Genomic DNA, 17,136 nt, shown 5'->3' with positions numbered 1-17,136 from the left:
TAAATATAGTTGTAGCAGCTAGGCTTTCAATACAAGTATAATCTTAAACTGAAATTTCTGAAAAAGTATTTCAAGATGGGGATAACTTAAAACTATGATTTACCCATTTTATCAGTGCTAAATTTGTGTTCAACCAGTTCAGATTAGTTGGTTTTTGCAGTACTAACTTGAAAATGCACCCTTGTTTAAGTAAGACTTGATGTAAGCTACTGAAAGAGTAGCTGCCCAATCAATACACCCTTGGAAAGTGCCTTTTGAACATTTCCATCATAACTTTCAAGTGCATTTCTCAGTATTATAGTATTTGATGCATTGTGCTCTGGCAATATAATGATCAACAGATCATACTTTATTGAACAAGTAAGTAGCAAGAAATAGCAAAGGTAATATTCTTTGCTTTTCTTTACACTGTTGTACAGATGTCTATAAGAATAATACAATTATAAAAATCTATATCAGTGATTTTTATATAATTAGAAATGAAATGGTTATATTCCTTATTTGTTGCTAGGAATGGGTTAGGTTATTTTTACAGATAATTTTTGTATTTTAAGAATAGAAGAATAAGCAATGTTCCATAATTTTGCTAGGATATATGCTACACACAATGTTTTAATTACAGTTAGAAATATATTGTATGAAAGACAGCCATTTATTCCAAAATCAACAGTGGAGGACAGCTTAGAGCTTCAATGAACAAAACAAATGGGTTCCAGCAACGACCGTGGTGTAAAAAGTGAAGAATACAGAAGATGACTAGAGCTGTCACCTTCATAAAATCAGAGCTGTTATATTAACACCAACATTTCCGTTTTCTGTCATTCACCCTCAGTTCCTTTTTTATTTATCTTGGCAGTTTAGAAGAAAAGATCAAGTTTTTAAATAGGATGCTAGTGAGCTTTTTCTGTGAACAAGATGTATGTTGTCGGTTGTAAAGTGATTTTTTTCCCCCTCAAGTCAGCCACTGTCCTCTATCTGTATGATTAAATGCTTTAATAAATAAACTGGCACTAGGTTTTAGTTTTAATTACACAAGAGTCATCGGCTGGCAAATTTAGTTCAGGCTTAAAAACGTTACTCATTTATACAGGTAGTTCTTGGTTAATGAGGGTAATTGGGACCGGAATTTCCACTGGTAAGCAATGCGATTGTAAGGAGCAATGTCACGTGACCGCATCGCTTAGGGATGGCAATCCTGGCAGTCCCCACTGCTGTCGTTAACTGAATCCCACCAGTAATTAGGTGAGGACCCACCCTGATCCAAGTCATTCCTGGCTTGGTCCCACCCAGCCTCGAGCCTCAGTGAGGTATGGGAATGTGCCCTCTTGAACTCCCCCACTGGCCTATCTCCCCCCATCTTTGCCCTTTCGGCCGCCCTGCACAGTGGCACTCCTCAGCAGTGGTGGCGCTGGGTTGAAGTAGAGGCCTGGTGCCTTCAGCAGTCTGAGCTGGCTGTCGCTGCCCCTAAGCCTCTACTTCAGCCCCAGTGCCACCACTGCCGCTGAGGGGTCTGCCTCAAGCCTCATGCTGCAGCCAGCCAGCCACCTCAGCACAAAGCCCCAGCCGCCGTGTGCTCTGCCAGCCCTGCCATCCCCAGCTGACCTTCTAGATTATAAACAAATCTAGAAACACAAAACATACTCAAGATTAGTCCTTCTTCTGCTTTACTAAGGTTTATGATGCAAAACAACTTAATGTCTTAATTTAAACTATCCTATTTAATCTTGATTTGATTAAGCTATTTGGTGGGATAGGGAAGGAAAAGAAGATAGATCAAAATAAGCTAGCCTCTAATTTTTCCAACCAATTTCATAACATGAATTATCATGGGTCCAAAACTACTCTATACATATTAGAGGGAATTCTAACGAAGAGCCACATAGAACTTACTTTTCCAGTGCCACTGCTATATCCTGGAATCCCTGAGCAGTGATATTGTTTTTGTCCCATATAACAGTTCTATATGGAAACAGAAATTATGGATTTGGTGATGAAAATGTTGAAAACAACCACACATGCATTAATGTTACACAAGCATTTTCAACAGTGAGTTGGGAGAAATATTGCAGTAAAAAGAATAAAATAACGCCTTTCTAATGAAAGCATAAAACTGGGTTAAAATATGCATCTTGTACCTTTTTCATAATTTGTACTCTAGCTATGTCCTTCAGATATTGCATTTCCCCCTCCCACTCTAGAAGAACTGTATGCTTTTAAACTTAGTGTATATGTATTCTGCTACATTTTGCTAAAATAATACTTACAATAAGTCAACAACATACAACCACTAAAACCAACAAAATGAAATGAAACACAGAAAGAAGCAAACATTCCACCTCGCCCCACCCAAAAAAAGAGGCAACAAAAAATCCTATAAGCAATAAAGATCAGTAAGTATCATTATCATGATATAAAAATCTCTAAAGCCAAAAAAGATGCCAAAAACAAATTACTGGCTTCTGAAACTAAATACAGTGATCCTGGTGAGCGTCAATAGGAAAGGCTTGCTACAGAGCTTGAAAAGCTCCTGAACTTAGAAGATACTTAATGGACATCATTTGACCAGAGGATCTGGAGTGTATTTTCTTATTATAAATACCGTATTGGTATAACACAAACTAGAGAAAACAGTCCTTTGGTCACTCATTCCCCAAGCCTAAACCTGCTCAAATGACTATTGGGTAATGGTGTCCAAAATTAAACTAGCTGCTATGGGGGATAGGCATGAATAGTTCCTCAACTCTTTGTTTTCTTCCATATGGGAAAATAGAAGAGTAAAAAATGAGCAGGGCTTTAAGCTTTTCTATCTTGGTCTCTTCAAACTTATCTTAAGTAAGGAATCCTTCTCTCCCTACAATCCAAATAAAATTATGAGATCATGGATTGCAAAAACAATCTGTGGTAGATCTTTTGAATGGAGGGGAGAAGGGAAACAGAAAAGAGTTACTCGGCACTAAATCACAATTTATTTGTTCCAGATTGCAGCTTCCTATGCAATTTTTCAACTAGTAATTAGACAACAAGCACAGGGCTTTGACAATTTGGATCCATGGAATGTGAAATAACTAAAAGTTAAAATGCTGCATTTTTAAAAAAGCAAATATATTGATCTCATTGCTGTGTTTTATGTGTTGTTTTATTGTTGTGAAAGCCTTGGGATTTTATATAAACAGAAAAGCAGGATATAAATTGAATGGTAATGATGATGACAATGATGGTAATATAGATATTCAATACCTGAGTTTGGTGTTTATCTGAAGAGCCTTTGCAAGCATCTTTGCCCCCATGTCACCCATACCATTTCCGCTAATATCAATTTTTGTAAGAGATGTATTGCTGCCCAAAGCATTGATAATGATAGTGATCTCTGTTTTCAGTTTAGAATCTGCTAGAGAGAGAGACTGCAAAGGCTGGGAAATAAACAGATTATAATATTACTTCACTTTTTTTAGCTCTTTTCAAAATCTCAGATCAGCTGACAATTAGACGTGCATGAAATGTAGAATATTATTGAACGTATACCCTATTATTCCAACAAACAATATAAAAATAAAATACAGAACAAGAAGTCAAGAAAAATGGTCATTATAATATTGAGTCATGTTATCTTAACTAATATAAGACACAGACTAGTTAACCTGATGAACTGCACTGTTATCAAAAAATGCTTATGTCATAATAAATATGTCAATATTTAAGGTGTTATGGGACTTTTAATTTTTTTCATGTAGGCCAGGGTACATTGGATCTACATGAAAAAATCATTTCATGTAGATCCAATGAAACACATTTTTCAGCTCTAATTACACAGAGTAAATTAGTGAAATCATCTGATTGGAGGGGGCCTTGGGGTGGTATACCACCTGTAGCCGAAACTGAAGATCCATTACATATTTTTGGATCAAAGGCAAAACAGCTGCATTAAGCCTAGCTTATTTTAACCTGTGTTTCATAAAAGTACATAAAAAGGGGCTAAGAACAATTGCTATTTTGCTGCTAGACTAGCAATCAATGTTGGGTCTCAGGGACCTTCATGTGGTCCACAGGTTACCCCAGGTGCATTTAGCCTGAGGCCCCAGGGATAAATGCAGCTTCAGATGCTAGGGTACAGTTCCTTGAGACCTCCGTAAGATGTTATCCAATTGTATTTTATGAAATATGACACAAGATGAGATTAAAAATAATTAATAAATCAAATAAATCAGATATACCTTTATCCTGATGTTAGCAGCCTTAATCTCACAGGGAGCTTGTATGACTACATTGTTTAGCCCCAATTACAAGAGGGATTGCAACAACAGAAGCCTCATTTTATTTAAGCCTTTATGAATGAACACAGATCAAAAGGAACAAATACAATTCCTCTTTATTTAGGCCTGAAGATAACTCACTAACCATTCTTTAAAGACATGTCTATATCCTGCAGCTTTCCTCTTATCCCCAGGCCACAGATGAGGCCTTGTAATTGGTTTTTCTGATCTGATGTTTTAATAGTGTCTTCTTTTTTCTCCCAAAACAAGCATTGCTGTTTGCAAAGTTTGTATTGTTTTAGTAGTGGCCAAGCTGATGGTGCCAAAGAGGCTGGAATCTGCCCAGCTCCACTTGGCTGCTACAGGCCACCCCCTCCTCTCTAGTTGCTGATTTTCTTCTATGGCCATTTTAGTTTGTGTTATTGGACTGATGTAACAGGGAGCAGCAGTGCCAACATTACCAGAGAAAGCAGCAGACCAGGACTTGTCTAAAGTGATGTCTGCTAGGGGTCTGAGAGACGTTGCTTCAGAGAGATGCTGGGCTATTATTTCCTCTAGTACTGCTGTATCCTGATGTGACCTACCTGTCAACCCCAGATTGATCTGAAGGGCAATAACCCTAACCCTATTGGTGGGGGGCATTTGTTGCTGCACAGATGTGACAAAGAAAGAAAGAAAGGTCTACTGATAAAGCTGTACTATGGCTGCTAGAAGAAATAATGGCTCTCTAAAGCAACTTGCCTGTCAGTTGAGGCATTTTTTTCCCATACGGGTCTGACAGGCAGGTTGCACTGAAATTGCTAGAGCATTACTTATATTTAAAGGTCCTGACACATGGCTAAATCCACTGTTTTAGGCATCTGTCAAAAACTGTGTCCTCCCACTGCTGCAGCCCCAGCCCAGGGGCAACTGGAGAATGTTTTTCCACTGGCAAGAAAATTTAGCAATCATCACATCTTAATTTTTCCCACAGTAAACTGTTAAGACATTACCACTAACTTCCTCATTAGAGGCAGAATAGAAATCAGCTATGAAGACAAAGCAAATTAACAGATTATGCTGCCATACTTTGTAATGCTTCATAGACCGGCTGCCTATATGTATTCTAAATGTGGCAGAAGACACTACTTATTGCGTAATAACAAATGTCTAAAGGTCCAGTGCAAATACTGAAAAATACAATAGCAATGAAAAGGTCCCCCCCCCCACAACATATGCCATAGCAATACAAATGCATCAGCTCCTAAGTAAAAAAACCAAACCAAGTTTGTTGCAGTTTTCTTGATAGCTTGAAAACAGATTATTAGCTCTTGCTGCAGCTATGCAACCTTTAGGTGAGTTATTAGAAACTAACTTGGAACATTATGCAAATTAGAAACCCAGTGGACTGCAACTGTATAATTGAAAAGCCTATCCCTGATACAGAAATGCAAACATTTTAATTTAAATGACAGTAACATTCATTTTCCTAATCTCCAAGTGCATTCTTATACATAATTAGAAAGGATTAGCTTCAGATTGCTATGGTATTTGGGAATGGTAGCAATTTAACTGAGATGCTTCCAACACAAAATTATAACAGGTTCATCTTTCAATGAGTTCAACAGAACCTGTTTACATGGCAAAGCATATTTAAACAAATTTTTAAAAACTCAGTAGAAAATGCAGAATTCACCACCATTATGGAAAGTGTATATGTGATTGGTTTTATTTTTTTCCATATTACATAGATCCTCCAGATATGTGCTCTTTTTCTACAATCTGGCATGTCTATTTTTTAACATGTTTTCTCTGCTTCTGTATGTCTCTGGGACATTAATATTGACTTATCCACAACTGATCTACATCTGCTAAGCCTGAAAGATCATAGTATCCTCCATTATCTAGTTCTCTTTCCTGAACAGACTATTTACCCTGGTCACCTAGAGATTAATTCAGTGTAAATCATAGTAGTTATTTACTTGGGCCCTTTACATACAGTATTCTCTGGCCATGTTGATTTGAGAACTTAGAGAAGGGGAGTGGTAGAGGTTAAAAATAACTGTTTCTGCAGAAGAACTAAGAATCAAAATCAGTATACTACACTTCTAACTAAACGTATTATTTGGGTTGGGAATATTACTGCTTTTAAAAAAATTACCAAATGAACATGGATATAACTAATATGGATGCAACATGTAGCTGGGAGAAAAATGTAGCATTTTAGAATGAATGGATTCCACCACAATGTTTGGATTATATCTAACTAAAAATAAAACTCTCTCTCATATCAAGTCTTTAAAGGCTGTTCACAAGACAGCTATATGGATATTATTATTCACATTAATGTATAAGCTTTTATTTTGTTCAAGATTACATGTAATAGTTGATGGGTACCAAGCAGTTTCTATGTTAGAGAAAATTAGAATTAATCCTTGGAGAAATCCCTCTAACTCTCCACTGTACAGTTTATACGAAGATTATAAAAATCTGAACTACAGTGAGGCTTTTAACTGTCTTTATCCTTTATCATTTTCTAATAATGGGAATTTGTCCATTTTAAGTTGTTTAGGATAATTTCCAGGCACTCTGATACTTGAGGAATTTTTTCAATTCACATTTATTAAAAAATAAACTGTTTTCATTCAATATACTTTATCAGGTAAATGGTTATAGGACATGTAAGCTATTCCTATGTTTGTAAATTTATACTTTTATATTTGCTATTTCAGTTTAAAGAATATCCTCAGTTTCTGAAAGATCTTTTTATCTTTGCCTTGAAAATCCAGCTTGGATATAGGGCTCCGTTATAAGTTATGCAAGTTACAAATGTTCTCTGCTTCAAGTCCCTTCCCCCATCTCATGTGAGAATTAAAACAAAAGGGCAGGAAAAAATACATCTGTATTAGCACACAGAGAACTTGAAGAAATCTGTCTTGTGCCCATTTGAAGCAACTTCTGTCCAGAAGGTTAGCCTACTGTTGCGGTCCCCACGTTCTGGAACAGCATCCCCCCAGAGATAAGGGTGGTGCCTTCTCTCCTGGGGTTCCGGAAAGCTTTGAAAACCTGGCTTTGGTCCCAGGGCTGGGGTTGATGTTTATTATTTGTTCAATACCCCTGCTTTGTTTTGCTGTTTTTGCTATTAGATTATTTTAGTCTGGGCTGTCTGTGTGATTCAATGCTTTTAGCTGTTTTTATGTTTTCCCTAGTTTTGTATGCCATCCAGAGTCGAGTGCCCTATACATTTAAATAAATAATAATAGTAAAATATTGATAAAATACTAAAACAATTTACATGAATGATTGAAAGAAACAATCAAGCAACCAGGCAAACTCTCTTATTCTCCCCAAACGCTTCCGCAAAGTCTTATTTTTTGATATTACACTTTGATTATTAACACTTTTCCAACACCAGTTGATCTATATTTTCAGCCATTCAGAGGAAGGAGGAAGATGCGTGGTCAAAGTCGGCCCTGGATGGAACCAACTTCTCATCCAGCCAGCCAGGGGTTATGCATTACCTAGAGCTGTTTGGGTGATATACAGTATGTGAAAGGGAGAAAGCAGAAATAATCTAAGCACTACCTTCCCTGCTGTCACTCTCACACAATGCAAACCATCTGTTTGGCAGATGTGAAAAGACAATTGGTTGACTGGCCTATGAAATTAGACACCATTTTTAATAGATGTGTCACATTCTGTCTAGTTCTTAAATAAGGAATTTATCTGCTCATAACAGAATACAGAATCTGCAATATGAAAAGGAACAGAAAGTGGTCAGAATTTATACTTAGCAGAAGTATTCAGGTAAATTATTTTTAAATGCTTAAACTCACTGTTAAGATATAATTTTTCCATGTGTATTGTCTTCAGCAATCCCAAATTCAACCGCAACACAAGGTTCCATCCAGAGTTCTAGCCAATCTCATTCTATAGGTCTGGCATTTTAGTCTCATGTAACCTATCCCCCAATTTTTTCTTTTTTTGAAGAGACGCTTAACATTTTACTGAGCATACAAACTTTGTTGGTGGGATTATTTTTTGCCCCTGTAGAGATTTATTTATTTGTTTATTGATAAAGCTAGGGTTGTCTCCAAAGAACACTGATGATTAATCTTTCTTGGTCCCTGCTGAAATAACTTCTGTCAGCACTCACTACCTGAGTTTGCTATCAGAGAGACAGACTACATCTGCACAGACTCAAATCAATTTTACCATAAACAAAATGTCCAAAAATCTTGACTGAGAGTATATTCTGATTATCAGTAATCAGGGACAAACAACAAATATTTTCTCACAGATCAAGTAACACCATTTAATGACAACTAATAAACAAACCCAAAAAATGGAGTGTTGGTTGATGTTTCAAGTCAGAAAAAATAGTAAAAGAAAGGACAGGAATATTTAAACATTATTTTCTATTAAACTTCAAACACTGCTGTGCCACATAAAATGAAACATAGACCCTTAAAAATTTTTAATGTTCAAATAATACTTTTTACAATAGCAGACTTCCTATTTATTATATAAATTTGAAATGGTAAATTAATATGAGCAATATTTTCACATATTTGTGATAGTTTAATAATACTCAGTGATACACTATGATTCCTTAGGTGACATTAAATAGTAAAAATAATACTTACTGAATCTTCATCTTGAATCATCTGCACTAAATTATCAAGTACAGGAGACAGATTTCTGAAAAGGTGCCAAGCATGAGAAAAAAATGAAATTGCTTACTTGTCTTAAAATTTTTCCTTTTACAAAAAAATGAAAAAAATAAAAATCTTACTTGGATTTCATGTTGTTAAAATTTTTGCCCAATGCCAAGTGTCTTATTGATCGGTTTTTACTAAGCCAGATTATAAGTGTTGAAAGATCAGATTCTAGGCCTGTGAAGAATCAGATTGAAATATAAAATTAAAATAATATTTCCATGGAGCAGTTTTTTCAGATGAGTTTGAATTAACCATACTAATATTAGATTATATGATCCTGTTTCCAACAGTAAAGTTGTTTGGTGACACACTGTGATACCACTAAGTTCTTTGTTTGAAATTTAAAGTCCATTGTTCCTAATAGTTTTTATACAGTAGGTGTGTGTTTGTATGTGTGTGCACGCATAAATAGAGAAAAAGAGAGTTGGGAGCCATTAAGTAATTGAGCCACAACTTCTCTGTATTTGAGTACAATTGATTTCAGTGAGATTCTTGATCCAGGGTGACAGATTTGAACCTCTGCACCATTTCTTTCCAAGATGCACAGGATCACACTGGGCATTTATATATTATGGTTAATCATAAAATATTAACTAGCAAATAGACAGTTTTAGCCAACATTAACTAGCAAATAGATTTTAGTGCCCCCCACACATAGGATCTAAACTGTCCCATGAGCAGCCAGAGCAATGTTGCCTGAGAACTATCCACTGTGGTTTATTATCCCACATACCTATGGTTTATGGTAATTAGTTTAGGGTTAAACTAATCCGTGAAGAGTATTATTATCCTGCATTTGAATAATCTCTTTAACTATTTCGCAAAGCAGAAAAGGTGCTTATTAACCACCATTTTGCTTTATGCCAATACAGTAACTTTGTATGATTCATATTCCTTAAACAGTTTTCTCTCCACGCAATATTTGGACCACTGTCAATATGCTGTCTTACCATTATCTGAAATATCAAGGCTGGCAATATTATGTATTTCTGCTATGCATCCTTCTAAAACTTGTGCACCACCCGATCTTAGCTGGAGGAAAAAAGAAAATATTAAGATAATTTAGCAGCTAGACAATATGGAATGATTGGCTGAAATGTTACAAATAAACTTCAGTAGTTTATATTTTAGTTGTTAATATGCTGCTTAACCTATTTGACCTGAAACAAGGTATATACACTACAAACGATTATTATCATTAATAACAATAATTTAATTAATGTCCTCTTAAGTAATATTTTTTTTAGAAAGTCTATAGCAGCTCCCATAGGAATTCCAATGCTCCCCTGATCTAAACAACGTTCAGGTTTGTGCCTATTATCATTAAGTTTCACATACCAATCCCCAAGGTTTTGCAACCTGTTTAATCAAGATTTAAGTTACACTCTATACGGCTCTTGGTCACCAAGCTGCCAACTGGATACACAGACAATTGCAACAAGAAAAAGAGAACAAGCAGAGCTATATTAGATTGCAGTGAACTCTGAAGGGCAAGTCTGCTATTGTAGCGAAGCAAAAGATTTGCTGAAGGACAGTATAAATGAAAGAGCATCTGATCCACATTTGAAAAATAATGTAGCATAGTTCTTTTGTACTATAAAAACACACAGGCAGACAATTTTGATAATTTAAATTATCTAGCACGGCAAAAGATCAGGACCAAAGAAAACCTGATGTATCAGGAATAATATTATACTAGAAATATTCCATGCATACTAAGTTTTAGTTAGCAAACATCACACACACACCCAGCTTGATATGCAAGAGATTGTAATGGGAAGAAGGAATAACCCTGAGGAGGAAGACCTGCAACCAAGACAACAGTGAGATAACAGAAATTTGAGCCCAAGCCAGATGTATAACCTGAGTAAGCGTCTCAGACAAGACCCTCCCTAGTTCTCACAAAGATAAAGGGAGGGAAGGGGGAAGCGCATTCAGACTTGCAAGATTCTATACTATAACCTTATAATACAAGTAGTATTAGCTTGATGACTTTGGTCTCCTAGTCTGGTCTACCTTGGAGGGCTGACAAAGATTTAGATGGTCTTCACTTCAAAATGCTGATAGGGAACCTCTCAATACAACTGGTGACTAAATGTTACATTAACTATAATTCAGCTTTGCAATTATCAGTAGGAAGCATGAAGGCAGGCAAAGTTGCACACTTGTCTTGCAAAACACTAACAAACATTACATATTTATTTATTTTATTTATTTACATATCAAATCTGTCACTGCCCATCTCGTTAAAAAAATGACTCTGAGCAGTTTACAAAGCAGCTAAAATCAATTAAAATTATAATATAAAATAATCCTAAACAAATAGAAAATAAATATAATTCAAAGATAGATGTTAAAATTGGCAGGAACCTGAGAGCGTCATCAAGGTGCCAGCCACCCTCAGGGTTGGGTAAGATTCTTGTCATCCCATGCAAGCTGGCAGAGCCAGGTCTTTAATCCTTTCCAGAAAGCTGGGAGGGTAGGGGCCTGCCGCACCTCTGGGGGGAGGATATTCCAAAGGGTGTGGGCAATGGCAGAGAAGGCTCTCCTCCTGGGCCCCGCCAGCCGGCATTCTCTTGCTGATGGGGTCTGCAACATGCCCTCTCTGTCTGACTGGGTGGGATGGGTTGATGTGATGAGGTGGGGATGAGATGGTCCCTTAGGTAACCTGGACCCATGCCATGTAGGGCTTTAAAGGAAATAACCAACACTTTGAATTGGACCCGGAAGCAAACTGGGGCCCAATGCAGCTCCCGCAGTAAAGGTGTTATATGTGACGTTCTTGGGGCACCCAAGATTGTCTGCACAGCTGCATTTTTAACCAGCTGTAGCTTCTGGATACTCTTCAAGGGGACCCCATGTAGAGCGCACTGCAATATAGATCAGGGCTACAATATTTGATCTACAAAAGTTGCATCTCTCTCCCTCCCTCCCTCCCTCCCTTTGCTGGCATCTCATAATCCTCTGAATTTTTGCAGTCCAGATATTAGGGACTGCATAAAACAGGAAAAAATGTTTTAATTCAGGAAGAAGTCACTGTCCAGAGATTCTGCCTAACTCTTTGGAATCAGCCATGTTTTGGCATAATCAAATCCCAGACGAAGATAAATAGGGCAAGGCTGGTGAATGTTGTATCCTTTCTCCCCTTCCTTCCTCAGTAACTCACAGCATGGTATATCCCACTGTTCTACCTGCTTCCCCATATACTCAGTGCTTCCTTTCCCTCCTTTTCCTCATCTACTGCTGATATACCAGCCTGGGCACCTATACCGTACTCTACTGGTCTTGCTAATAAGGAACATGCTTACAGCATGATGTGCCTTACTAACTTACAGTGGTACTTAAAAGTTTGTAAACCGTTTTGAATTTTGAATATTTCTGCATAAATATGACTTAAAACGGGATCTGTTCTCCACACAAGTCCTAAACTAGATAAAGAGAACCCAAATAAACAAATGAATAAAAAACATACTTGTTCATTGATTTATTGAGGAAAATGATCCAAAGCTACATATTTGGGTGTGGCAAAAGTAGGTGAACCTCTAGGATGATCAGTTTATTTGAAGGGGAAATTAGAGTCAGGTGTTTCAATCAATGGGATGTGTGGAAGGCCCTGACTCATTTAAAGAACAAAATTCTGGGTATTCATTATCAACGTCTGATCTTTCCAACACAGGTATGTGGAAGTGTGTCATGGCTCGAACAAAGGAGTTTTCTGAGGGCTTCTGAAAAACAGTTGTTGATACTCACTAGGCTGTAAAAGGTTACAAAACTATTTCCAAAAAGTTTGGACTCCATCATTCTCTGTCAGGCAGATCTTGTACAAATGGAGGCAATTCAACACCACTGTTACCTTCCCCAGTAGTGGTCAATCAACCAAGTTCATATCAAGAACAAGGCATGTAATACTCTAGAAGGTCTCAAAGAAGCCCAGGGTAATGTCTGAGGAACTAAAGGCCTCTCTTGCATTGGTAAATATCAGTGTTCATGAGACCACCATCAGGAGAACACTGAACAACAATGATGTGCATGGCAGGGTTGCAAGGAGAGAGCTACTACAGACTGCTGCTAGTCTACAGTTTGCAAAACACCATGTGGATAAGCCAGATAGCTATTGGAAGAATGTGGATAGATGAGACCAAAACAGAACTTCTGGCTTGAATGAAAAGTGTCATGTATCTTCTGGACAGGACAGCTTGCCATCACTGATGGACTTATGAATTCTGAATTGTACCAGCAAATTCTACAGGAAAATGTCAGAGTATCTGTCTGTGAACAGAAGCTCAAGAAAAAGTGGGTCATGCAGCAAGACAATGACCCAAAGCACACAAATCATATGACCAAAGAATGGCTAAAGCAGAAGAAAGTTAATGTTTTGGAATGGCCAAGGCAAAGTCCTGATTTGAATCCTATAGAAATGTGGAAGGACCTAAAGTGGGCAGTTCGTGCAAGGAAGCCCACCAACATCCCTGAGTTGAAGCTGCTCTGTAAGGAGGAATGGGCTAAAATTCTTCCAAGCTGACGTGCAGGACTGATCAACAGTTATTGGAAATGTTTAGTTACAGTTATTGCTGCCCAAGGGCAGTTACTGAAAGCACCACACCACACCAGTTACTGAAAGCAAAGGTTCATATAGTTTTGCCACACACAAATATGTAGCTTTGCATAATTTTCCTCAATGAATAAATGAACAGTATAATGTTTTTGACTCATTTGTTTAACTGGGTTTTCTTTATCAATTTTTAGGATTTGTGTGGAGAACAGATCACATTTTAGGTCATATTTATGCAGAAATATTGAAAATCCAAAAGAATTCACAAACTTTTAAGCACCACTGTACTCCTAACTTCCTAACTCCTTCCCTTTCCTCTAAGCCTGAAAAAGCTATGCAGGATTAGATCTGGTTAGTACGTTGATGAGAGATCACCAAGAAATCTAAAGGCTGCTGACTAGACTGTTGGAAATGGCAAACCACTTCCATACTCCCACCAAAAAACCAACATGGATGATATGTCCCTGTAGTTACTAGGAGCTAAGCTCGATTCAATTTAAGGCTAAGATACAATATAAATTTTAATAATTATGTGTATTATATATATTCACATTATGTGTTTTTATTAATTTAAATATTTTTGTTTCCAAAATAAAGTTTTAATTGTCATCAAAATATTGTAATGTATTCTTTGTGTAGATGTTGTTGTGCACAGCATGGAAACTTCAGATCTGGCAAAATACAGATGCTAGACTGTTGTCTCATCTTACTAGATATTATTAAAAGAGCTACACTGATTTAGTACCAGGCCAAGTACAATTTGGGAGCAGAATAAATGAAAAAAAATCTCCTTCCATATCAATCTGCCAGATAATAATTAATTGAGGTCTTTCTGATTTTGCATCATTCTCCAGATATTCATTTGGCATCAGGCAGGAAGAAGGCCTTTTCTGTATGGTTCCCACTCTGCAGAATATCCTCACCCCAGAGATAAATCATGTGCCAATCTTATTAGAATTTAAGTACACCATCTTTATTCATCTTAACCCTTGATACTAAACTTGATGATGCTTCTGGGCCATTATTCACATCCAATTTCTAATCTTATTATTTTATATGTTTTAATGTATTTCAAATTGTATCAAATATATTTAATACTGTGTATCCCTCAGAGATGCTTGATACAAAAGGGACATCAGTATTTTAAAACAAGCAAATAAATGAATATGTAATGCAAAAAAATTTTTTTAACCGTGAAATGGAAAAATAGACATGTGTAAAAAATATATATATATATATGCATGAACTCATTAGCCTTCTTTTTATAATTATACATTTTATATTAAGTCTGTAGCTATGAATCATCTGTTTAAGAACATGTACTTTTGTTCCTCATTCTAGAATTTCAATGGGTCATTTCAAACTACTGAAGTCAGTCTCTCTACCTACCTGTTTATCTAGGGAATGGTAAGTATTCAGTGGCAAATATTACATGGTTGTTTCAATATGTTTTAAATTTTCATCAATAATTCTTAATAAATGTACTCAGTTTTAAGTCTGCCTGACTTAAACCCCATTCACACAAAGGACAGGTCTAAAATTCACTGAGAAAAATATTTTTTAAGCTAAATTTTGTAGATGTGTGTATACCTCACTCTGGCACATCATCTTTTTCTAGCCTTGTTTGTACTGAAAATCTCCCCTAAACTGTGAGATTCCAGGATTTCAATAGGGTGCTAATGCACAGTTAGATTAAGATATCACTTTCTACCTGGGAAGGATAGGATGGAGAATGACCACAAGTCAGTCCAAAGGTCATTCCTTCAGAATTTAGATTTGCAATGAACACTGTACAAAAATTGTTGCAGATTCACTGGAATTATAACGATGTTTTCTGAAAATATCTATTTCTACCTTGGAATATTAAATAATGAAAATGTGTCTAGTTGTTTAAATAAATAAAATTATACATATGCATCTGGGGATTCCCAGCCTAGTAGGGATTCCTAGACAAAGGCATTTTAAAAAACGGACATATTTTCCAGGTTTATCACAGGAAATGCTGGCAGAAACCATAACTATTCTTTGACCATTTCACTCTAAACCAAAGTTATGCTGTGGCCAAATATCAGCATTCTGATCTTTACCAGTTAAAAGGATGCATGGAAGAAAGAATTATGTAACGGATAGGCAGGAAGTGAGAAGCTTAAGGGTTAATAATTAAGAGGCTGCTAGTAAGCTATGATGTGTACTTACACAGTGACCAAGCTAATGGAAGCAGGAAGAAAGAAAGGAAAAAATGTTAGCACTCAGCAACTAAAAATATTTTATATAATAAAATCAGCAATATATAAAGGAATGAAGCTTTGGTTCAGAGTTAGTATGCTAGATATTTGTGATGGTGTTCTTTGTATTTCTCAGCGATGAAGTCCTGAGTATTTGGACAGAGAAGTCTCAGCTGCTGTGCTTTTTGCTTGATATGCATCCAATCCTCTACAAGGAATGGATTCATATCAAAAAATAAGTGTATTTTGTCTGACTTTTTACATGAAGACACTAATTGCACCAGTGATAAAAAGTAAGGTTTCACAACAGAATGAACAGACCTTATGCTTAAGAATAAAAAGAAACAAAACAGACTGTTATGCTGTCTGGTAACTGTAAGAAAGATTTTGATTTCAAACAAAACAGGGAACATTTTTAGTTTTGCCCACGAACTTCTAAACAGTTTTCTAATTGCTTTTTTTTCAATGCAGACTTATATGTAGAATCAAATATTCCATCTGAATCTTCCCTATTCCAGAACAGAGTACCATGAGTTGCTGCTATTCAAGAAAACAACAAAGCAGATGGATATGTACACACTTGCACACAGAGACATTCGGGTTCTATAAATTCAACATACTTTCAAAGACCGCTTATTTCATAAGCATGACGACATGTACAAAGTATATGGATCGTATGTTTGAGGAGGGCAATATTATTTTGACATGCATGCCATTTGTAAATATTTCATACCTCACAGTTACTCAGATCTAGAAACACCTCCTTCACATTTTGATTACAAGCAAGACCAAGTAAGAGAGCTCTGAAAAATAAATTGAAATTATATGGAATACCACTATAAAGTTTACTGAATCAGCAAGTCAGAGAAGTCATTTCAATTATATTGCTGTTCTTTAAGAATTTGCTTATTTGGTGCACCACCTAATATTTGGAATCTGAAAGGGATATGCTAGATAAATGATGCTGCTTCAGAATAAACCATGCTATGGAGAACTGGAAAGCCTTCAAAGGCACAGAGTCTCAAGCTCCTTTCTACACCCAAATTTTCTTCTTTATTTTATGGTTTGAAAATTGAGGGAGATACTCAACAAAGTCTGACAAATCAGACATAATGACAAACAAATGCCATGAAAACATGAATCTGCAATGTTTTTAAACTTCTTTATGAAGCCAAAACATTTTAATATCTTTTAACTAAAGCACATTTATACTGAAACAGTAAGTACAAAAATATTCAAATATTTACAAAAAATAAGCAAAATAAAATATAAGATAAAAGAACTGCATTTTATAATTCATAAAACAGAAATCAAAGAACAAACAATCTATACAACCCTATAAACTATTCCATAGGATTTTTAAAATCTAAATTAAAGATTGTTGCTACACAAATGATATAATGTATTAA

The 17,136-nt window shown here is 36.2% G+C and overlaps 1 protein-coding gene across 4 annotated transcripts in view; it reads right to left on the bottom strand.

Moving 5' to 3' along the window:
- The window catches only part of CARMIL1 (capping protein regulator and myosin 1 linker 1), a 151,803-nt gene that overhangs the window by 47,649 nt on the left and 87,018 nt on the right, over positions 1 to 17,136 (bottom strand). For all 4 annotated transcript variants that reach the window (XM_007421932.4, XM_025175171.2, XM_007421933.4 and 1 more), the window contains 6 exons: positions 16,461 to 16,530; positions 9,901 to 9,982; positions 9,025 to 9,124; positions 8,876 to 8,930; positions 3,238 to 3,410; positions 1,891 to 1,959 (listed from right to left, as the gene is read on the bottom strand). In XM_007421932.4, the coding sequence (XP_007421994.1) occupies positions 1,891 to 1,959; positions 3,238 to 3,410; positions 8,876 to 8,930; positions 9,025 to 9,124; positions 9,901 to 9,982; positions 16,461 to 16,530 (549 nt within the window). The remainder of the gene's footprint in view (positions 1 to 1,890; positions 1,960 to 3,237; positions 3,411 to 8,875; positions 8,931 to 9,024; positions 9,125 to 9,900; positions 9,983 to 16,460; positions 16,531 to 17,136) is intronic.

Source organism: Python bivittatus, unplaced genomic scaffold (assembly GCF_059951505.1).
Source record: "Python bivittatus isolate LINGU-HERP-01145 unplaced genomic scaffold, Pbiv_v1 ctg000840_np1212, whole genome shotgun sequence".
Classification (NCBI taxonomy): domain Eukaryota; kingdom Metazoa; phylum Chordata; class Lepidosauria; order Squamata; family Pythonidae; genus Python; species Python bivittatus.
Note: the sequence above shows the minus strand (reverse complement) of the source record. Positions and strands in the feature narration are given on the sequence as shown.